The sequence below is a fragment of the Cottoperca gobio genome, chromosome 13 (genome assembly GCF_900634415.1).
Source record: "Cottoperca gobio chromosome 13, fCotGob3.1, whole genome shotgun sequence".
Lineage (NCBI taxonomy): Eukaryota > Metazoa > Chordata > Actinopteri > Perciformes > Bovichtidae > Cottoperca > Cottoperca gobio.
Genome location: NC_041367.1, coordinates 13090789 through 13114668, shown reverse-complemented (window position 1 = coordinate 13114668; position 23880 = coordinate 13090789). Strand labels below are relative to the sequence as shown.

The 23880-nt window shown below is 41.6% G+C and overlaps 1 protein-coding gene across 1 annotated transcript; it reads right to left on the bottom strand.

Annotated features, from left to right (window-relative positions):
* Nucleotides 1–20153: 20153 nt before the first annotated feature.
* LOC115017924 (ras-related protein Rap-2b) lies at nucleotides 20154–22803 on the bottom strand. The gene is made up of 2 exons (XM_029446661.1): nucleotides 21880–22803; nucleotides 20154–21263 (listed from the first exon to the last, which is right to left on the bottom strand). The coding sequence occupies exon 1, from the start codon at nucleotides 22482–22484 to the stop codon at nucleotides 21933–21935; it is 552 nt and encodes a 183-aa protein (XP_029302521.1). The 5' UTR covers nucleotides 22485–22803; the 3' UTR covers nucleotides 20154–21263; nucleotides 21880–21932.
* Between the last annotated feature and the right edge of the window lie 1077 nt (nucleotides 22804–23880).

Here is a 23880-nt window from a genome sequence, read left to right as displayed (position 1 = left end):
GGCAGCAGTTGAAGAAGCTGTGAATGTTTGTGAGGGTGTTTTGAGGGACAGGCAAAATTGTTCTTTTCATTCCCGCCACAGTACACATACATTTTGTCTTTGAGAGGCAAAAAAAACATCCAGTTTGACAACTCTCATCTGTTTGACATGAGCATACAACATGCTCAACAGTATACTGTCCTTCTAAATCACTTGAATACACAGCCATCTCACACACCTCACTGTCCTGTCACTCAGTCACAACACAGAGAAGCTCTGTGAATAGATCCCTCCGCTGCGTCTCTTGTCAGTCTTCCCTCCCACACTTCTCAGCTTGCCGTAGATCCACTGTTCCTGAGCGGCCCAGAATACTGCTGAATGACAGTTCTGCCCAACATGCCACGTCTGCTGCCTGCTGACAAATTTGGCAGCATCCCTTTCTCTCTCATCTGTTCACATCGTCTTCCTCTCAGGCTATTCTTCATGTCCCTGTGCCTTTCAGCTGATTATTATTCCTCAGACCTCTCTGAGATTGTTGTCAATTTATCATTTTATGTTTCTGTGAGAGTCTGTGTTGCAAATTGAAATGTTACAAAAGTGCACACATGTTTTAGAACATATGCCTTGTGACAGAAAAACAGCTGGTGCCCGGAGGAGAGACATGACACTCACCACCGTGTCAATGCTTCCCAGCACTTGTGACAAATTATAAAAGCAACGCAACGGAGTCCTTCTCTAAGTGATTTTCTGGAAAAATCTGGATTTATTGACACAGAGTACACTCTGAGACTGAGGCAGTGGTATGAAGTCACATAATCAAAGTCTGCAGGGTGCTGAAGACATCTACAATAAATGATTCAAGATGGCTTGCCTGCACAAACACAATGATATCATCAGCAGGGCACACAGACTGACATCACTGACAAATGTACTGCCCTCCACTGCAGTGTGACTGAAACTGATAGAGTGAGATCTCTGAAGGTGAATGGTTGAAATTTTAAGTCACCATAGTGAGGAGCAGGTAGAGTAAAAAAAAAGCAATCTTGGCCATGAGTGAACAAAGACGCTGCAGCATGAGCTCATCTGTGAAAGAAGTGAGCTCATGTCTTAACCGTTAAAGCGGTTCGTAACAGTCAGAGTTTTATTTTGCCAATTCTTGGCCGAAAAAAGAGGCTCGCCCAAAATCACTTCCTCTTTTCACCCATTCATTATTTCCTACATAATAAACAGTTTAAAGATTAATAGTGAACACCATCACTGACTGGTGTAGTGTCACATTTATCTATCATTGCTGCATCAATGCAATGTGAGATATTTAAGCCTCTTAAGCAAGACGTGACTGAGAGGGAGCCCCATTTGTCTTGCCGGATACATATTTATATATAAAAAATTTCTGTACCTGATATTGAGCCATTTTGGTCTTTTCCTGATAATAAATTATACTTTTTTAATGGACAGTTCAACTGTGTTGCTAGTCCTGATAGAAAGATTTGAGGACGGCACGCATTCGCCGTGGCATCGTTTCGATAATCTTCTGCAATGTCACAACATTTATTTCTGTCCAGAGTTGCATTAATTTTCCGTCAAGATCTTGTATTGATGACGGGAGAGAGGCACTAGGCATGATGGGCGCATCACTTCATCTGCCTCTCTACTTACCCTGATGCACCCATCACTCTGGAACAGGGTAAATCTGGATTCATCAGACCACATGACCTTCTTCCATTGCTCCAAAGTCCAATATTTTTGCTCCCTAGCTAATTGAAGCCTTTTTTTCCAATTAGCCTCACACAGCTGTTTAGTCCCAATCCCTTCAGTTCCCTTAGCATTGTGCGTGCGGAGATATTCTTACTTTCACTATTAAACATAACAACGTTCTACTGTTGATTTCTTACGATATGATTCCACCAAATGTTTAAGTGATCTCCCATCACGATCATTCAAGAGTTTTTTTCTGACCACATTTCTTCCTCGAAGATGATGGTTCACCACGATCCTTCCAGGTTTTAATAATGCGTTGGACAGTTCTTAACCCGATTTGAGTAGTTTCAACAATCTCCTTAGTTGTTTTCTTTGCTTGATGCAGGCCAATACTTTGACCCTTCTCAAACTGATTCCACGACCACAGGATATGTCTTCCGACATGCTTGTTTTAGAAATGAGAAGCTACTCACCGCATCAGCTCTAGTTAAATAATTTGTTGCCAGCAGAAACATATCAATCCCTGCAGTAATTATCTCTTACTGATTTGCGTAGTTAAATCCAGGTGGTGACGGGCAGCGTTTATTAATATGAGCAACAGTGTTGTTGCTGTTAAAGGATTGCTTTACCTATTTCATGGAGAGTACTTGTAAGCTTGTGAAAACAGTTGTATAATGTCCTCAGGCGCTTTAAAGGAGTTTTGACAGGTCTGAAAAATAATCATGAGGGTTATCTTGGATTAGGCTTGAAACTTGAACTATGTGACAGAAAACCTGTGTTATCAACTGGGGGCATGAGGTTTTACGATGATTGGCAATGAAAGGCCCTATTGAGTAGCATTATGGGAAATTTTGAGCACCCCATACCAGGGAATTCAAAGTCAGTAAATCTCAGTCTCTGCTGCATCAATTAATGTAAATCGTCACTAATTTAGACCCTTTAGTGCCCATTTCTTTCAAACTCCATATTTCTAACATGGATTTAAAAAAAAGAAATAGATAGATAGATAATAGCTAGATAGATAATAGATAGATAATAGCTAGATGGATAGATGGATGGATGGATGGATGGATGGATGGATGGATGATGGATAGATGGATAGATGGATAGATGGATAGATGGATAGATGGATAGATAGATGAATAGATAGATAGATGAATAGATAGATAGATAGATAGATGGATAGATAGTCACGTTGCTCCGAGCAAGTCTTTATTTTTGTACCTTTCTTTCACTCTTTTGTAATACGACATAAAATGAAAAGCCTGAGGGTCCAGAGAACTCTAATCTATTTTTTCCTGCACCTACACACAGTGAGTCATCTATCTACACTCAGCTAACCTCTCCTTTATCTCCCTCTCTCTGAGGATGGCACATTGTTGGAAGAGAGGCTCCTCTCCCCGACGAGCTGTTTGACTGTGACCCCCACAGACTAATGGAACACTTTACCATAACACCCTTTCACATCTCAACCTGAATTAGAAAAAAGTATGGAAAACAGACCACAGGGTTCATTATGCCTGTCGTGGCCACAGGAATGCAGGTAGTGGTGGATGCAATACACTCAGAGCTTAGTTTTATTCCATATTTCTTAGGTTTGCAAATGTGGCAAAGAGAAGAACAAACTAGGACAAATGTTGCGTTGACAACACATGCACCATATCTAATGTCCTCCACTTGGTTTGTCTGGATTTGGTTAGCGAGTCATAACACCATCGTCATAGGTGGGGCTTATTTCATCTTATCAACTGTCATATTGTCATAATATTTCATGGTTTGATGTTTTGCAATAACACCTGACCTTGTATCCTGCGAATATTCCAACAGCTTTCCGTCAGTCCTTCTAACACTCAGATGTTTTAAAATGATCACTGTGGGGTATTATACACTAACTGAGAAACCACCCGTTACTGTACAATGCCAAAGCTAGTCCTCCAAATTAAAGGAGCAATGTAGAAATCCAAACCACCTGCTTCAAAGAAATAGGGGGCAGTATTTCCCCTCTAATACTGGGTCCATACAATCTAAATTCATCAATCATCAAAACCAACAGTTATTACAAAAATAACTCTAGAATTTAATCCTATGTTTATATTTTAGTTGTAGTAGTTTGGCACATTTACTGTATTTTAAGTTTAAATGTATTCTTTATATTGTGTATTGTATGCGGCAGAGAAAAGGGGACGACTCGTGTGATGTGTTCATATGAATAAGCTTTGATTTTGTTGCTGTTGCTCTCAGATATAAATTATGGTTCAACGGGCCACTCCACCAATGCTACATGTCAAAATAAACACAACACAAGCAAATGAAGAAACAACTTCAACAATTTCACAACAGATGTGCAACCTTTAGTAAACATCGTCACCAGCTTGATCACACGTGAGTAAATCTATTCTACGACACATGCGCACCATTTAGTAAAAGCGCTGCAAATAGAGCACACTGTTTCCAGGGGACACTAAAAAGTGAAGCACAAGGACGGGACATGCTTGTTGTTTCCATGGTTTGGGGTTTATGAAGTAATTTAAGTCTGCTATGTTTCATTGGGATCGTGCATGATTCAGATATTATAATAATAGGCAAAAAGCTAAAGCTAGGTTAACAGCAGCCCAAAAAACGTGCTTTTTCTATAATTTTCCTACACCGCTGACATACAGCTGACTTCAATAACTTCATAATCCACAAACAGCAACAGCAAGCACTGCCTGTCCCAGTCGCGTGCATCACTTGTTAGTGTCTCCTTGAAACAGTTTTTCGTTGTGTTGTGAGCTTCTTGCAGCAGGTTTCTTTAAAGAAAATGCTGCACATGTGTCTTCAGATTGATGTTTGTGTGTCTCATAAAGTTGAGGAAGAAGTACCTTAATTTGCTGGTGTCGTGTGTGCAGTGTGTTGAGCTCCCAGGGCCAGCGTAGAAAATCACATGTGCCTATGTCAATTAATAATTCACAACCCAGCAGTTGAACCCAGTGGCTTGGATAGAAAACAGAGCTAGGTCAGTGTGTTTGTGGGTCTATGACAGGGCCTTCATTCACCAGAATACAATAGTGCCAGCTAGTACAGTCGCCCCACTGTCCCGTCTGGTGGCCAAATGGCAGAATGCAGACTGACCTGCTGTATAGCTCCTCTCTCTTTACTCTTTTTTGGGGCCGACACACTCATTCACGCAAAGCACAAGAGTCCACTCAGCCCACGAGTGAGAAGAGGCATTCATCAAGGGGAAAACAGTGGATTTGGGAAACCATTTGGCCAGCGTTTGACAGGGCAAACGTTCAAACAAGCCCCCCTCACACTCGGAAACAAACAGGCATGTAGATCTGGAGCCGCACCATCCCACCCCGTTTCAGTTTCCTGTCAACGGCCACAATAGTATCTGCCTGCAAGCTGTGCAACCTAACCCTATCTTATCAACTGCAGGCTCAGACACAGCCATAGTGTGTGTGTGTGTGTGTGTGTGTGTGTGTGTGTGTGTGTGTGTGTGTGTGTGTGTGTGTGTGTGTGTGTGTGTGTGTGTTTGCCCCAGGAGGCATGGGGAATGAATTCACTTCACAGGAATGCACAGCTGAGTCTGTTTTTACATCAAAAACACCTACTGTATGTTTTTGATAAACGATTGCTACTTACTCCTCATTTTATATTTCCTCTTGTGTTTTGTTGACGTTTCTTCCTTGTTGGTTTTGAGGTCTCACGGACCCCACGGGTGTATGTGCAAAATAAGAATAGGCAAAAGGCAAAAAACTGCAAAATAAACGCTTTTTTTCTTTCTTTACTTCTGACCTTATTAAAACTGAGTATGTAGAAAAGCATGGAAGTGGCCACCAGACACATTTGCTTATTTCATATTAATAATGAAACAAGCAGAATCACTATAGACCATAACAAAATATTTCATGTTTTGTAAGTTATTAGGGCCTTGCATGAACAAACATTTCCTTTTATTTGCCATTCGCTGAAAATAAATCTCACATTACTTCTGCTTGGGGTCCGTTAAAGCCCAGCGAGGCTTAACTGCCTGTTACTATGGGAGGTGGGCCTGTGGGAGTTAGTGTGTTGTCTAAACTTTAGGGGGAAATTAATCCGTTCTTATTTAAGGCAAAAATCTAAATCATGTCATGAAATTAGAAAAGGCATGACGTATCAAAATTATAAAGAACATCTATCTAGGCTTTCAGTTTTATCTTTTAAACTATAAGCAGTACAATACAAGTCACATTAGTGAGTAGTGAGGCTCCTTTCTACATATCCATTTGAACAGTGTTTTTATCTGCTTATTGTCCTCTCCTCATGCATGTTCTGCTCCGTCACTGCAGCTGTTACATTCTTAAGAGAACATCTCCATCTTGTCCTGGCTTGAGTACTTGCTGTTTACCGCCTACAGTTCTCTGAAAATAGACAAATAACCCGTGAGAGACACATTCAGAGCTCTGCACCTTGAGAAACAGTAAATAGCCATTTGCCAACCACGGTACCGTCGCCTCATCTTCCTCCTCACTTTGTGCACTGTGTGCACGCCTCTCAACAGTTTTAACACCAAATACTGAAACCTGAAGAAAGAATGATTAGACTGAGGCCGAAGGTTAGACATGTTTGAAGCAGAATGTCAAAAGCAAAAGCTCTTTCTTTTGTTTAAAGCACTCCACATTTGCCTGGAGCCAGTCCTGTGCATCACATCACCTGCTCTACAAGCAAGTCCTGTCCTGAAGAACTGCAAAACTGGTTGCGTGGATCTTAATTGCTTGTTGCACTTATATTATACAACATTCATGTGTATGACAAAGGTTGCCTTTAGGCCAAATATTCAAACAAAGAATCTTCACTGAATTCAGATTGGCTAGAAAATGAGCCAGTCACAGCAGATTTAAGGAGTTAAATAGAATTTGAGATAAACATGAGACACCCTTTGCTCTTCTCACATGCAAGTACAAGCCAGTACTCTCCCTATCCTTACACAGAACCTGAGTATCTTTACTAACAATCTGCCTTGTCTGACTTTTAAAGAAGCCTGTGGCTAAATGATATCACCTGTCATCTACTGACTCTTTCTACTGGCTCTCACATTGGACTCTTAATTCCTTAAACTCTGTCTGGTTCATTACATATTTCATCCATTACAGTACAGAACTATATTCCTGACCATTGCACTTAATGGTTAGTTATCATTTTGGTGATTCAAAAATTCCAAGCCTAATCTGAAGTGGCAGTAGATTGAAGCATATTACAGTATTACGCCACAAACCAAACACAGTATTATATATACCATATTGTAGGCATGTCTGTGCTGGTACTTGATACCCACAAATCACAGTGTAATTATATACTGCACACAGAGGGAGTAGATAAAGATACAACAGACAAGTGCAGACAGCACCAATTAAATGCTGGTTTAAATGTGTTGTTGTCATGGTGACTAAGCTAGCAGGCTACCTCTGAAATTCTGTTTCATATTAAACGGCGCTTTTGTTCCTGTGCCTGTCTCTTTATCCTTCACCTCCCTCCAAGTGTGTCTGACTCTCACTTCACCCGAGCCTGTATCCGTCTGACTGTCTGAAAAACATCAACAACAGTCAGAAACAGCCCCCAGTTCACCAGCTTCAAACTGCGCCCCCCCCCCCCCCCCTCTCTTTGTGTGTCTCTTTCCATTTCTCTTCCAGCTGTGCCCTCATCCATGTTACCACGTTAGACAGTGAGCAGACATTGTGGCACAAGATGCAGTGGGGGTGGAGGATTTGTGACACAGGAGTTTACAATCTGTCTCCCCCCACATTTCTAAAGAAAACACCATGCTGTTTACCCCGGTGTTCTCAGACACTGAGGTAAATGTTTTTTTTTATGTAATCTGTCTAATCAGCGAGAGAGTCTGAGAAGCGTGGGAGCTTTGGAGTACTTTGATTTCAGTGACCTTCCCTTTTCATGCAGTCTGGCTCTGCTGCAAGTCTACGCAGGTACAAAACACAGACGGGCAGCCACACACACAGAAACATGGCAACATCGGACACGTAAAGGGATCATAGCAGTGGTTTCGCAAGTTTGAGCTTCCTACTACAAATTTGCTTGCTATCTTCAAATGCATTCTAGATGTGTTATTTTTAAAACATTCAGGCATCCATTGTTTCCATTCATTTCAATATGAAGATGAATTAGCAGACTGTAAACATGTATGATGATTATTAATGTTTCAAATCAACTGTACTTAAGAAATAATTCTGGTTTATCATAACTTGGGTCTTTTTTTCATGGTTTAAAGTGATTGGTTATTGGTATTATTATTGTCTGGCACCACAGGAGCAAAAACAAAGACTGACAGGGCAAGACGCATGAGAGGTCAGACAATCAAACCAACACTTTATCTGAACCTCTTTGTTTGGAGGTAAGTAGCCTTTAGTAGGTCAAACTACAACCAGGAAGTTGGTCTGTAAACTGTGATGGAAGTTTGCAATGGGCAGTTTGGGGTAATAATTTCACCTTTGCTTTTCATTCCCTTTCTACCAAGTTGGTGTGGCTAACCTGGGGGATTGTTTCAAACCTGTCTCTCCAGATGTGCTGAGTTGCTTAGATTTGGACTAACGTTCTTTTTAGGGATCAGATCGGATAGAAAATTATGCCCAAATCTTTAAGCATAACTTTGACTTGATTTTCAATGTAATGCCTTACACAACTCAAGTCTATAGAGCCTGCTAATTGATTTTCATACCATACAGAAATAAAGGAACCAATGGTGCCGTAGACAGAAATACATTACATCCAAAGTTTCTTAAATGGTTAGCTGTAATCTGCAATCGTAAGCATACAGGGGTTAAAACATGCAAACTCCTGATAAGGTCCTTTTTATGCAATAGTTAAAATTGTATAAACACATATAGTCCGGGTTATGGAGGTAAGGAAAAGTCAGAAAAGGGAGAGACAGATCAAGAATGTACAGCACTCTGAACTGACAAAGTAGACAGGCAAACTCTCATATGGGTGGTTGGACATGTGGGAAGAAGGCATTAGTTGACGTCTGTGTTATGGCTCAAGAAAGGCCTGATGACTCAGGTCCGCTAGGGGCAAGTGATGTGGACAAGTATAGGCAGGCAGGTAGAAAACAAATCAGCCGAAGAGTAGGAGGAGGAGGAGGAGGAGGAGGAGGAAGGCGGTGAGGGGAGCAGAGAGACTGACAGATGAACACAAGACAGGCCTGTTGGATATCGTCGTTACACAACAATAGACGTGAAGGTGCAAATTAATTACAATGCACAATACATGTACATGTTACTGAGGTTGGAATAATTGTGTGTGTATGTGTGTGTGTGTGTGTTTACTGGTATCTGTGCTGCCTTTGCATGCAGGGTTTATCTTTGCCCAGCAGGCATTGTTGTACCATATGGTCCACAGAGTAGATATTCTTAAAACAACACACACACACACACACACTCACTCAGTGTTGTCACTCAGACACATAGGCTCACACATGAACACAGACATGTGCACATGAAAAAAAAAAGTATTGGAGAGAAGAAGAGGAAGAGAGAGACAGAGAGTCATTGGTGAGCAAGAGAGAGCCATCTGCCCGTCTTGGATTGCTGAGATCCACAGATCACAAACCAAATAATTATTACACAACAAGCTAATGCTGTGCTGAGTCAAGCAATGAATTATTTTATCTTACAAATATGCAAAGCGTTAGGGCTTGGATAAAATATGACAGGCGGACGAAAGAGAAGGGACAGTGAGATAACACAATGATAACCCCTCAGACTTTTATTCACAGACAGCAGGAAGTTTGCAGCACATGAAAAGATGACAACATGGCCCTCTGAATTCTCCTCACACAGCAGGCCCTCCAAGGGGGGCTGGCTGGAGGTCCACTAAGCCCCTCAGAGCCCATATGGTCTGGAGGCTTACGCACCCGGAGAGGACATGAGAAGGCAAGCCCAGAGGCTGGATCCATGGACAGGAAGAAGAAATAAGAGAGGAGGGGGGGGGGGGGCCTGGGGATATGTTATGAGCATTCAGAGATGTGCGCTCATGTGTGACACACTCTAGAAAACTCATTGTAAGAAAGTCATTGGTGTGATGCACATGTTTGTGTTTGGAGAGCCATTTGTCTGGCTTCAAGGCTACCGGGGGGAACCAACTCTACAGGATATGTGACATGGTGGAATTTATGCGTGTGTGTGTGTGTGTGTGTGTGTGTGTGTGTGTGTGTGTCAGGGTAAATAAATAAAGAGCAGTAATGTCTCTATGTCATATGATCCGCCTGCACGGTGACACTAATGGCATTAGCCTGAATGAGAGACCTGCAGCGTGGCATCCTCCCGTCCCTCATATTCCTGTGTTTTCTCCCCCTCGCTCTCTTCCTCCTCCCTGTTTCCTCTCCTCTGTCATCTCCAGCACAACACATTTCCCTCTATTGCATTTATTTGATCAATCTGGTTTAGTAATTTGTTTTATATTGTTTTAGACAGACTGTTGCTGCGATGAGAAGGTCTACCCACCTTCTTAATTGGATGACATCTCATTACGGCTGACAATTCACACTCAGTGATAAACATCCCAGATATCAATCAGTGTTATCATGATTGGAGTCAATTTGAAGTTACAAACTGGAAGAGGATGAAGGGAAGCAATTAAGATACTGAACATGAGATGTGCCTGTTTCAGTAATTATCCTGAGGATTCACAAGACGTGGATAACAACTTTGAAGACATACGGATTATGGATTTGCTTGGTGTCTTAATGTCTTATTATACGGAACACAAATGAAAGGATGCGTTTGGGAAATACGCTTATTCGCTTTCTTAGCGAAAGTTAGAAGACACTTGTTATGGTCAATGAGACGCTACCGCAGCAGGTTAGCTTAGCATAACGACTGGAAACAGCTATCCTGGCTCTAAAGCTCAGTAATTATCACGTTGTTTAATCTTAAAAAGAACAAAAGTGGGGGTTATGCCGAACTACGTTTTGGGAAAAGTGACTTCCTAAAGAGTAGTCATGGCCAAGAAATAGTGCAGTAGGTGGATTTATACCTTTGGACAGAATCAAGCTAGGCTAGGCTGCTAATCGACTGCAAGAAGCAGCCTCATATACTGTGTAGACATGATTGATTGATAGAAGTATCGATCTTCACATCAAACTCTTGGCATAAAAAGGGTAACAGGCTAAAAGATCTGGAGGTGCAGGATATTTAAAATAATTGCAACTGACTTTCCAAAACCTGGACAGATGGTCCAAACACAACTAATACAATAAATGAAGAGAAATGTGAGTGAGAGAAGTAAGTGGGGAGACCTGGGGGAAGAGAAGAGTGAGGGGAAAAGGAAAAGAGCAGCACAAGGACCGACACTGAGTCACACAGCAGGACAGGAAGTCTTAGATGGAGACACCCTTCCTTCCTGTCAGCTCACTGATCACCAACACTGGACACCATTTAGTCTCACATCACTTGACACATGTGACAAGTATTAAGGTGGTCAGTATTGTGCTTTGTACTTTGTGAAGTTTATATGGGGTTGTAATCAAGTCCAATAATCTGGCTCCACATGAAGGCAGTCAGTGGGCAATCTTCTCAGTGAACAGTAGCCTATATTTTTTGCCAATTTCTGTTTTTGATTTTAGTGCCTGTGAAGATGAAAAATGTCTCTCTAGGGGGTATATATTTTATCTACACTTGTGTTTTCTTTTGGTAAAAGCCCACAGGCAGCAGGATTAGGACATACTGAAATCTTAGCAGCCAGACAGTGAATTTGAGCACACCCATTGATCAGCCAATTACTTTGTAACCAAGCACAGGGGGCCAACGGCAGAAAGGGAAATGAGCAGTGAGCTTCAGATTTATGTGCAGCTCCCATCTGTTAACATGCTTTTCAGCTATCGTATTGTGCCTGTAGCTCAGCAATATATTTGCATATGAGCAGAAGACGGCTACAAATATAATTTTGACACCTTTGGAAAAAGAAGTGAGCAGGACTGGATGTATTTGTCAGAGGCAGACACTGGTTAAATTAGATCACACTACTAAGAGTGTGATCTGTCATAATGGAGGAAAATGGAAAATGGTCCTAAACTGGATACCACACACAGCGCTACCATCGCTCCACTATTGCACCAAATATGGCCGGAGATTTTGGCATTGAGGGATTTGATTTGACCTTGAGAGTTAGACCACATTCATGTCATATGGTTATTATTACATGCAACCCAGTGGGAAAATCACGTCATGTCACCCTCCGTTATTCCGAGTCTGAGAAGTCCTAACAGCTACCATATCTCCCATTTCTGAAAGAACTACAAAGTTTTCAACAAATCGCTGGAATTATGGCTGAAACACTGTCACTGGTAGTTACATCCAAATAAAATCCTATATTGCCGTTAATTTAATCAATTCAGCAAATATAAAACGTAACAAAACAAGCTAATTTAATACATCTGGTGTGACTGCAAGGATACCAAATCGGGTTAACATGAGGTTTTGCTGTTGTTTCCATTGTGCCAACATTGCATTTATGCCGTATGAAGCACCTGCAAGATACCCTGTTGAGTTATTGGACACTTTTGACACTGTGGAGAAATGTTTTGATGAATTGTTTGTATCTTGTGCTCATCTAGCATGCAGACAAGGACCCACGTTTGTGCACGAGCATGCAGGTGACAGTACCATGCTATTCTGGTGATCAAAAAATGGTGCCAATGGCAAGAAACATGTAAAAAGGGTCAAATGCAGTGAAGAAAAAATGTGCTAGCCTATGTAAACAATACAAGTTTAAAACCCGCACTTGTTTCATGAGGAAGGAAACACATTTAGCATGTGTGATATGCCTCAGGTATCCAAATAGTGTGATTTGTAGAGAACTACTGAATATACATGTACCGGTTGTTTGTTTAGAAGAAATTCCTCTTAGTATGACTGCTGCAACATATTAAGGAAACATGTTCTCTGATTAATGACATCCAAATTGTGATGACTTCATTTTCATAGTAGGCCTATATACTACAAAGCAGTAGTGCTGGTGTCCATAGTGCAGCAGGATGCCGAGCCCAGTAATGTGGGTCAGTAGACTGGAGATTCCCACTGTCACAAGAGACTTCCTCTTCCACAGCTCCAAACAGGATATGAGCAATTTCCTCCAAGCCTAGCCTCTCTCATTCTCAGAAATTAATTCAATGTAGAGGGTCATATCTGGGCCATACGCTACATCTACAACATCCAGTATAATGACACTTTCATGAAGGATCATTATGCTCTTGCATGTTGGAACAATAAAGCGTGTAACATGCAGATATGATTTCACATGTACACCTTGTCAGCACACAAATACCACAGTGGTTTCGCTGAAAATGAAAGAGACCACGGTGTGACTCGTGTCACAATGACCTGGTGTTATGTGTTAGCTGCAGAGGTATGAATGTTTGGTTCTGACTACTGCGTTGTCACGCTCACTTCCTGCTGCAGTGTGTTAGTGTGTGAGACAGATACTCTGGCATTCTGGGTGAGGCTGCTGTGTGTTTATACTAAGGGAACAGTCAGCTGTGCCACACACTGATTAGTCAATGGACACTTCCGGTCAGGACCATATTTGGAAGACGGAGAGGTAAATAAACATGCTCGGACACCGTGGCTGTTTGTTTGTGTAATTATAGGATATAACAAGAATAAACCATGAAAATAAATTACGTTCTTACACAATATATATATTTTTAAATTTCGTAGAGGTTTTCTCAACTTTAAAGTGCAAAGTTTTATTATAAAGAGTGTTATTTGACAGCTTGGAGTGCATTCGTAAGAATCCAAATAATAAAATCCTTGAGAATAAAAATAGGCCACAAATTGTGAAGAAATTGTTCTGCTTTTTCCATTTCCTTTGAAAGAGTTTATCTCCTGGTTGGTTTGAAAATAAAATTCAGGACATTTTGAGTTTGTTTCATTTAAAAACAGTAAGAAAATACACCACAGAAATAAGAGCCTTTTTGGAGGCCAGTGGATTCTTTATTATGTGGATGAGCTGAATAATTGTTTTTGTTAATGCGATGGTTTTAGGAAAGTTATGAACGTGACATATCGGCACTGTCAAGGCCATTATTACCATATGTTGGGTTGGGTGTCCAGACTAACTGTGCCTATAAGGACAAAATGACAAACATGTATCCTCAGAGCTTACGCAAACAAGGCAATAAGGCACATACACACACACTTCTCACTATGACAACTTCAGCTCTTTCTTTAGCCGTTATCTCCCACAAGGTTCTTTTTTTATGCCCCCTCGTTGCTCAGGCTGTAAAAGACATGTTGCATAACCCTGCCTCAGAAGAAAAGTTGGATGATGAATCTGGACTCATAACTGGGGGGGAGGAAGGAGGCAGACGTATAGAGACAGAAGAGGAGTAAATATCTATATAAACACACACACACACAGACAGTAACAAGGTAGCTATCTAAAAAAGCTTCTTCAGTTCTCGCCTCGCCAAGGAAAATGCACACGCTGAACTGAAAAAAGCACAAAGTGACAAATTCCTAGAAAGGCATATCAAATCAAATCGTAAGAATAAGGTGGCAGGAATGACAGGACGCATTAGGGTGATGATGACACAGTCAGAAACTCGGTAGAGAAGGGGGAAAAGATGATGGAATGAGAAAAAGAAATGGGGTTGAAAATGGGGGAGGAAGGTCGCGGATGTCACAGCATGTTAGTCAGAATGCTGACGTTGCCGTGGTGACACGAGGGCAACACTAGAGTGGTGGGAAGCCGTCACATGACCCAGGATCAGGCCCTGGAGGAGGATGCCACAAACCCCCTTCTGACCACAGATCTACCAGATGGGGGGGGGGGGGGGATGGAAAGGAAAGAAGGGCAGGAAGATTAAGCTGATGCAAGTTACGTGCATGTGAAAAAGTTAAATTCTGAACGAAGCGGGAAGCAGAATAATATAGTAAGTGAAGACAGATTTATTTAATCAGAAGGCCAAGGTTCAGATCCCACTGACATCAAGCATCCTGTCCTGCTGTAGTTCCCAAAGCATTACATTAACTGCCACCACAGAAATACTAGAAAGGATTTTAACTCGGTAGCTATTAGGTGTAAATGTTTGAAGATAACCGAACGAGCTGATGATGGTAGCCTTTCGATTGCTAATATGTTTTGACTGAAGAGTAACACCTGACACCTCACAACATTTTACAAAAATAAAACAATATACCTTAAATTACAAAACATAAGGCCAATGACATTAGACTAAATGAGCAAATGTCAGCGTAATTAAGACTTGTTGTCCCCCTAAAACTGTTATTATTTACTGAAGAAGGTATTTAGAGGTAATGGCCAGTGACTTCATTAGATGATGCTACAGATTAGCTCGTCTTTACTAGTTAAAAAAAAAATCACATTTTGAGGATGCAACCTGATTTAGTAAACCATTTGTTTTAAGCTAGTAGTTTCAACCAGACCTCAACCCAATCCAGACCCAGAGATGCTGCTTTGTTGCCAACTGTGCCCTGAGATGTCCTTGCAGTGGGGGTGGCAGGGGTTAGGGGATGTGTGGGTATTATTACATCACAGAAAATATCTCCCAGGGCTTTGTCACAGCCAATAGTTTCACATTTCTAACTTGGCTCTTCTGTGGTTTTACCCAAACCTACCAAAATCACACAAATAGCATGACTGGGTCCAAATGATGTCATTTTCCCTCTAAATATGATCTAATGCATCGCTTCTAAACGTTTGATGCAGGCTTGTGGTCAAACGGGGACAACAAACAAACTACAAGGAAGCATTCAAACCCGTTCACTTCTTGTAAACCCTCTGGTAGAGAAGCCAACCTGTCATTCAAGTTAAAAACCACACCCAAACCTCAGGAGCTACATCAGAGCGCTGGAGAGCAACAGCAGCTAAGTGACTGGCACAGTGCCCGACTCAAAAGGTCAAATTAAAAGTCTTCATAATACATATTATCTATTATTATATTATCTAATACATGCGATAATCTATCCAGGCAGCTCAAGATAACTATATATTTAATTATACCAACCGAAAGATCAAATTGCACTCTGCCATTCCTCCGCACACTTAATGACCTGATTTTTTTCCCCCATCATAATTAAAACACTGATTGCGACTGAGCTCAATTACAAATCAGGTCCTTAAGCATTCCTTGTCCTCACTGACACCAGTGAACAAAAGCTATTTATCCACACTGGGGACTTTGCGAGTAACTAGTCCCGTCTGTCTGACTCGCTCATTTGGCCTAGTTTCCTTTTCAGATCGAGCTCTGGTGCGAACCAAGGCAACAGTGCTATGATTATCTAAAGATGGGTATAAAGAGCAGTTTGACTGCGTGCCCAGTGGGATCCATCTTGTGACAGAGCGGGGCGTGTCTGGAGGCCTGTTTAGACAAACCCTGCGCTCTCTCTTTTATCCTTTATCTCAACTGATCTCTCTCTTTCTCTTTCTCTAACTTTGTAGCCTCGTTGTGATGCTCCTCTCCTGGCCTCTATCAGAGTTGTGATTAGGAGAGACAAAGCAAGGAAAGCCTAGGGAACAACAAAGAAAAGTTATTTTTCAAATCAGACTTGAAGGGCAATGTCAAGGCCAAAGCCCTGAAATGAACCATAAAGAACACATGCATGTCACATCTCAACTTTCTCCTCCAATCCATCTCTCTTTCAGTTGGGGGTAAAGACATGTCCAGACATTACAGTTGAAGGAATGACAGGAATGAGAGGAATTCTGGGGCATTCCCACCTCGACACAGTCAGCTCTGAATACGAAGGCCGCTCCCTGATTTACAGAGCTGAATTAAGAACCTAATGGATAATCAGTCATGACACTTTTACTCTCAACTAATACTTGAGGAATAGTTACACTAAACCCACACTTCTGTACAGAGAAAGACAGCAGCACTCCAAAACTACTGTAATAGATAGAACTTTCTCAAGCTAAATCCATACATTTGAAGATCTCTTACAATCTGCTGTCAATCGTATGACAAGATGCGACACTTATTGGCAGTATGGCCAAACGTTATGATAGTTTAAATCTCGTGGACTAAGTAATGACTGGGTGAAAATTAAACTAACAGGTCTAATCCAGCTCATGTTCCCGTGAGAGAACAGAGGAGTTGAGCGAAGCCTCTGCTCGCTTGTGTCTGGGCAAAGTCTTGGTGTAGGAATGCTGCAGGAATCTAAACTGCAGTAGGTTTAAATGTGTACAACGTGGGTTAACTGCAGTGTGTGTGTGTGTGTGTGTGTTCATGTGTGACTGAAAGAGAGAAAAAACAAAGCTTATTCAGCCTTCTAGGGGAAGACAAACAATGAGTGAATGGTTGTTCCTGTGTTGTTATGGTAATGCGCAACACGAGAACAAATGACTGCGACACAAACTATAAAATTAACAACGCCGCCGCATGTAAACTAAATGCAAGTGCTGAGTGATGTGATGTGTCTAAAATAAACAGAAGAAAGGCTAACGGAGTCAAATGGATTTGTGAGAGCACACTGCCTAAGACATACAGTAACAGGCACATCTGCCAAGAAAACCAGGCGAAAAAACCACACTCTGAACACAACAGAGACTCAGAAATAGCATGATGACGCTGGGAGAGAAAGAGAAGTCTGTAATTCAGCAAAGAGCCTATATAGTGATTAAGTCCCATGTAAAAAATGCAAACACACACCACCCACTCTCACTGGCTCTGTCGCAAAACACTTCCTGTCAGAGCAACTGCTACCAACAACAAAAAGAAATAGAAACGCCACAGACCTGCGCAGCAAACAACCCACTTAACCCTTATCTTAATCATTTAAAAAAATAAATAATCTATATTTAGTTAATTGCAACCAAGGAAGAGAAATCTGCCTCTGCAATTATCTTTACACGGCAGAAATTGGCTTTAAAAGTAAAATCGCACTTCATGTCATAGCAAAGAAAATATATGTTTATGGCGACGTAGAGAAATATGCTCAAACAGACCGACACCCTCCTCGCTTACAGTCACCATTCCAGCAGTGACTGAACTCCCATAGGTCACGAGGCCAACCTCAGCAGCCATACCACATCCCAACCCCCCTTAACCATGGCAACCACATCACATGACCCTCTCCCATGACCAGCAACCACTGACAAACCGGGCCATCTGTAAACCTGAACACAACTGATTTCCTGTTAGCTGCAACTGAAAACAAAAGATAAAAAATTGCCCAAATAAATGTGTTTAAATAAAGAAAAAGAATCAACACTGGAATTTAAGTATGCAAAAATGTGGCTGCAACATTTGAAACTTAATAACTGAAAGGCCGACACCAAGTAAACCCACAGAGACTTCTGAGAGTCTGCAGAAACAAAGTGCAGGAAGTGAAACGTTCACCTTCTCACTCCTTACAAAGAGATAAATAAAAAGAAACAGAAACTCGACAGGCCTCTTTCTCTCCAAAAGGGCAAATTCTTCTGCTATCAGATGTTTATACCACAGCACAGAAGCTGCGCAGCCGTCGGAGAGTGTACATCTACTGTATCTGGGGCATACCTGTAATAACTTCTCCCTCTCATCTACTTCCACTTTAATTAAATTAATTTTAAAAAGGAAGAGTTCAAGTTCAGCCAGCTCTGTATCAAAGCCTTGGAGGAAACCTGCCATCAGCCTTGACTTTACATGTAGCACAGTTGTAAACAAGCCTCGGCTTGCGCTGGATGTAAGGAACATTTGAGATTTGCTATGATGAGCCACACAAACACAAAGCACCTCTGCGCTAAACCTAAAGCGTGAGGGAGCGAGAAAAATACAGTGTGTGTACATGCACGTGGTTTTCTCCAAACACACAGAAAGAATCTGCAAATACTGTAAAGATTGTTGTTTATATACACACACAGTAGGGCTGGGCAATAACTCAATAACACTTTTTATCAACATTCAGTTGAACAGTATTGTGTTGATATGGATGCATAATACATATTGTGTTATCATTCAGAAAATTCTAACATCTAAATTAATGAATTAAAGCAAATTGCAATTTAAGAAATGACATAATAAATCATTAACACAAGGAGTTGTGTCAAATATAATGCATAGCAGTGGAACACATTATAAATATCATTAAAAGTCTCACACTTTCATAATATTGACTTTAACCATATTGCCCAGCTCTAATGTACACCACTGTTCAATCGCACCTGTTGGATGCAATAATTGCGCTGAGTTGCCCCCTTACACAACCCTGTACTCTGACCTCCTCATGCCCCGCAGTCACATGGTGCAGGCAAAGCCAAAGAACGCATATGATAGCATTGCTTACACTGACTAACAGGCACAGATACCCAGTCCCACATAGTGGTCTGAGCCTGTGCAGGACAGTGACAGGCAGACACATATGCTCAGACTCATAAAACACATACAGTACATGCCATAACACAACCCATACACCACACCGTATACAGCTTGAATACCAGCACATATCTACCCCCAGAAAGACTGGACTCTAAAAGTGAAGCTTGTCTTGTGTTTTTTTTTGGGGGGATAGGTAATCCCTGTAGGTAAACAGAAGCAGAGCGAGGGCTGCTCAGTCATACCGGCCTCTCCACATCACACCACTACACCCACACACTGCACCCGGGCTGAAGCTCTGGGCTGAAACACTACTACACCCACACCGTTAAAAGAGACATTTCTGTGGAGCTGCACAGCCTGACCTCGTCTATTTAAGCATGTGAGACTGAGGAGTAGAGAGAGGTGTTTTCATCTTGATCACATGTTGTTGCTGAGTATGGTTAAGTTACATCAAAGAGGTCCTCAGGTACTTTACGATTATCTTCACACATATTCCTGCTGGTCAGGGGCATTCGCTACACAGCCCGACAACAACCATGCTTAGATTAGCAGTGTCATGTAAACACCGCAACGGACTAACAGAGGTGAGTTACTCATCTCTTTGTAGAACTAGTCATACCATGTACACACCTTGGTTTATTTTCGCTTTTGATTTTGCACCTGCATCACAGTGAGCTCAGCATTAACTCCATGGCAAGTTTTGTTTGAGAAACAAACAAAAAAAGCATCGCTATGATGCAGCAGACAAAACTGAAAGATCTTTGGGGTAAAATGGCTTTCATGTTACAACTAACTACATGCAATAAAGCTTCCATTAAAGGTCAATTTGAAACCATAAAACTCAACAAACACCTTGCGTTTTCCTATTATAATCATATTTCCTGTTAGCCTGTGGGTTATCAACTATCAAACACCTCATGTAAATTTGTGTTTGTGGGGGAAGTCGTGTTACTGTAAAATATGCAAACAACTGAACATTTACTTTTTGACCTACTGTATTACTGTGGGTATTTGTAGCAATCCATAATTTGTGTGTATTCAAACATATTAAGCTGGCGTTTAATGATAAACTCTTGTTCAAGCTGCTCATGGCAACTTTGTTTAGAATCAGCAAACTGGCAATTAGCCATTATGGTAACATGTTGAAACACGTAGATGTCAACAAAGAGAAAACACAGCCTGGTTTCTTTAAAAAAAATGCAATTTGTATTAAAAGTCTTGTTTTGAAAACAGACAGCCCATTGTTAAATGGCTGGTCTGAAATTAAACTTACAATCAGGTTAGATTTGTCAACGGTACATCATCACATTTTCTGTTAAAAACAACAAAATAAACAGAAACATAATTTGATTTAAGTGGTCTGGAGGGTAAGCGTTTGGTGTCGTCATCACGTCTAGGGAGATTCCAGTACCTGTGCATTTCAAGATATAAGTTTGGCCAGACTAAGCAGACATTGCAAAATGAACACCTTAGACTTCAAAAAGGCCAACGTAAAACATACAGAAAACCGCCATTCCATTAACAAAAAGCCTATTGTAGTTTCTTTTCAGCCTCCACCCCTACGAGATTATCCAGAAGAACAGTTCATTAAATTGTGGATTGCCATGTTGAAGGGTTCTTTTGGTGATACATGTAGGTTGGCACTAAATCTGAACAGCTGATTTGCTTAGGAAAGGCACTCGACACAAGGGCGATCGGGTCACCGTCCCCGTGTCACTTCAGTTAAGGTCCTCTCACACACTGAAGAGGAGACGAAGAAAAAAGTGGCACTCATCACGTTTACTCCACCAGCAGATAAGTGGTGTCAATTTCTTTTGACTTTGGGGAAGAAAAAAAAAATTAGGATTTGGAGTGTTGTAAAGCATTGCTCCAAAACAGATTAGGCAGAGATATCACCCAAATCTTTACCCGCCCCAGACTGTGCAGTTTATTTAACAAAATATACTCTATCTCTGTATTTCTGTCTTCTTATACAGAAATATCCATTTATGAATGTCTAAGTGTTGCCCTCTATTTCTTTTCCATTGGGATTTAGTTCCAGTTGTGAGTACAGTTGGAACTGGTGAGGGGGTTGTTGCTGAAACTCTGGATCTGACACTGTGTTGACATCAATGGTGGACACTGATCGTGCAGCAAAGATACTTCAACCCAGCAGAATTCCTGAAGAGTGGACCCCTCCCTCTGAGTCTCAGTTGCTCCCCTCCTCCTCCTCCTCTCGTCCCCCTGCAGCATTCCTCCAAGGCCAGGGTGAGACACGAAGAAGAGCTCAACAGAACACACTTGCTGCAACACACTGCCACAAACAGGAGATAAGAAGAGTTGTGAATGAACATCAGCAACCTTTGACACGCGATACAGAAGAAAATACACTTATTTAAGGCTAATTCTGGGCTCGGCTTATCAAAAAACAACAACTTGCTGAGCCTTGAATGTAGGCCACACTAGAACATCGGAATCTCCTGACTCCTGTTAACCTCATTCTGGAAAGATATCACTTTGAGTTTAACAACTCTAGATCGTAGGTGTGCATATTCAAACACGAACTTTGTAAACCTAATTATGTCAGTCATAGCTTGTCCCTCCAGTTCTGCAATGAGTCAGACACTTCCCCAATCTGCTTAGCAAAACAATAGACTGCAAGTGTCCTACTGTACGTCAGCAGTCTAAACTAACACTGAGCTTGTATGAACAAGAACTGACAATAAACGAAATACACTAAAAGGCTAATCTTTCAAATTAAGCCAAGTAGAGCATACATCCGGTATAGTGCATTTCTCTATACTTTATATGGACATGTGCGAAGAAAGGATTTCAATAGCATGTTTTAATCAGTAGCTAAAGGTTATATAGTGTCACTTAATATCACTCATGTCAGCTTTACATGTGCAGTGTGTGGTGTCTCGACTTACCATTGCAAACTTAAAACCGAGCAAAGAATAAAACTTTATGGATGTCTTTTTCCTTAAAGAATGACACAAGACGAACAGCACTGGTCGTCGCCATTTGGTGTTGAGGCATAGTTCATCTGTCGGACAATCTCTGCAAACAGTTCGTCCACCGAGGTTTTATTTTTGGCAGAAGTTTCGATGAACGGGCAGTTCCATTCGTCCGCCAGTGCCTTCCCCTCGCCGGACGAGACCTCCCTCTCCCCCTCCAGGTCCACCTTGTTTCCAACCAGAATCATGGGCACTCTCTCGTACCTTTTCACCCGAATGATCTGATCCCTCATCGGCTTGATATCTTGGAAGCTCTGCTGGTTCACCAGGCTGTAGACCAGGATGAAACCCTGCCCGTTTTTGATGTATAGGTCTCGCATGGAGGCGAACTGCTCAGTCCCCGCCGTGTCCAGGATCTCCAGGACGGACGGAGAGGAGTCCACCTCGATCTCCTTCCTGTAGAAATCCTCTATCGTCGGGTCATATTTCTCTATGAAGGACCCCGTTACGAACTGGACGGTTAATGCGGATTTACCGACCCCTCCGGACCCGAGAACCACTACTTTGTACTCCCTCATGATTCCCAAAACAGCAGACAGTCCTGCTTCCTCTCCGCTGTGAGCCCGCTAGCCGCCCTGCTGGGTTTCAAACCGTTCACCGTTGCGCCTCCGCCAGCAGTTTTGTACAGGCTCTGGTCGGTGGATACGGGGCGTGGCCGTCAACTATCGCTCTTCAGGGGTAAATACGTTTGTTTCGCACCCACGCTCTGCATTTCTATTGTGGCATGTTGAGTTCCCGACGACAGCCCAGCCGGTTCTTGAGCAAGCTTCCCCCGTTTTCGTTCAAGTAGCCACGGTGCGCCCGTTGCTCTCTTTCTTGGAGTCAAGTCAAACGTAACTAAAACCCTCCACTTCCTGTGTGACCTTTCAAAATAAACGTTTGACAGCCTAATGCGTCCAAGTCTTTCCAGTTACAGTTTCTTGTTGAAAGAAACAATTCCCAAAATATTTTGCTAAAATATTACGTATTATTCATGCTAATTATAACATGAATGTAATAACGTATTATTACATTAATGTAATTAGTATACCCTTTTGAAGCAATCTATTTCATTTCCGGTATAGTTCTTACTAACTTTAGCTAACTTGAAGCCGTGAGGTCTCTGCGCTTCCTGTCCACACTCAGCACGCAGTCTGCGTCCCACGTCACTCACATACTCTCCAGTGTTTAGTTAAAGGTGCAGTGCGACTTATCGCTCAGTCAGCGCGGATGCTACGCTCAGTATCCACGCAAACCTACCACACCTTAGTTTCGACATCACTGATCCTTGGGTTGACTACTGCTTGACTCATTTTCTCACAATTTACTGTAATGTCCTATTTCCTGCAAGGTGTGCAGTCATCTCAGGCCTATTGTCACAGCCAAAAACTTTATGGTTTTCATCACCTCTTAAACTCTAGGTTCATCACACAAGTTTCAATATTTTCAAAAATACCAAATGGGTCAAGCTAATTACAAAACAACTTGTAGCCTATAAAATGATTAACACAAATACAAATTTAATGGAAAACTAAGAATTAAGATGTGGATTGTCCCTGTTATTTAGCCTACTTGCTGTTCAAAAACATCAGAAAACCTGAATGACATACCAAGAACAGGAAAGAGGAACTGACTCACATTACCAATCCTGTGAAGCGTGACCCCACATGCTACACTATAGAGCTTTTGTCTTTCATGTCCCTACACTCCTGTGGGTATTTTGTTTTCTTGCTACAACCCAGATTCAGAATAATCTTAATTTCCTTGTTCCATTACTTGACTTGTGCCATTGAACTTCTTTTCTGTAGTCAATCAGATCAATATCTTAACCACAGCAGACCTACCAGGAAGAAAAGTGTTCTCCATGGTTGTCTCTCAAACTATTCTGAATTGGGAAGTTATCCATGACTCAACAATTGTGGTCTAATCTTTAAC

What these genes read in the sequence shown, in the direction of transcription:
- LOC115017924 (XM_029446661.1), bottom strand. Translation starts at nt 22,484, where the DNA reads ATGAGGGAGTACAAAGTAGTGGTTCTCGGGTCCGGAGGGGTCGGTAAA.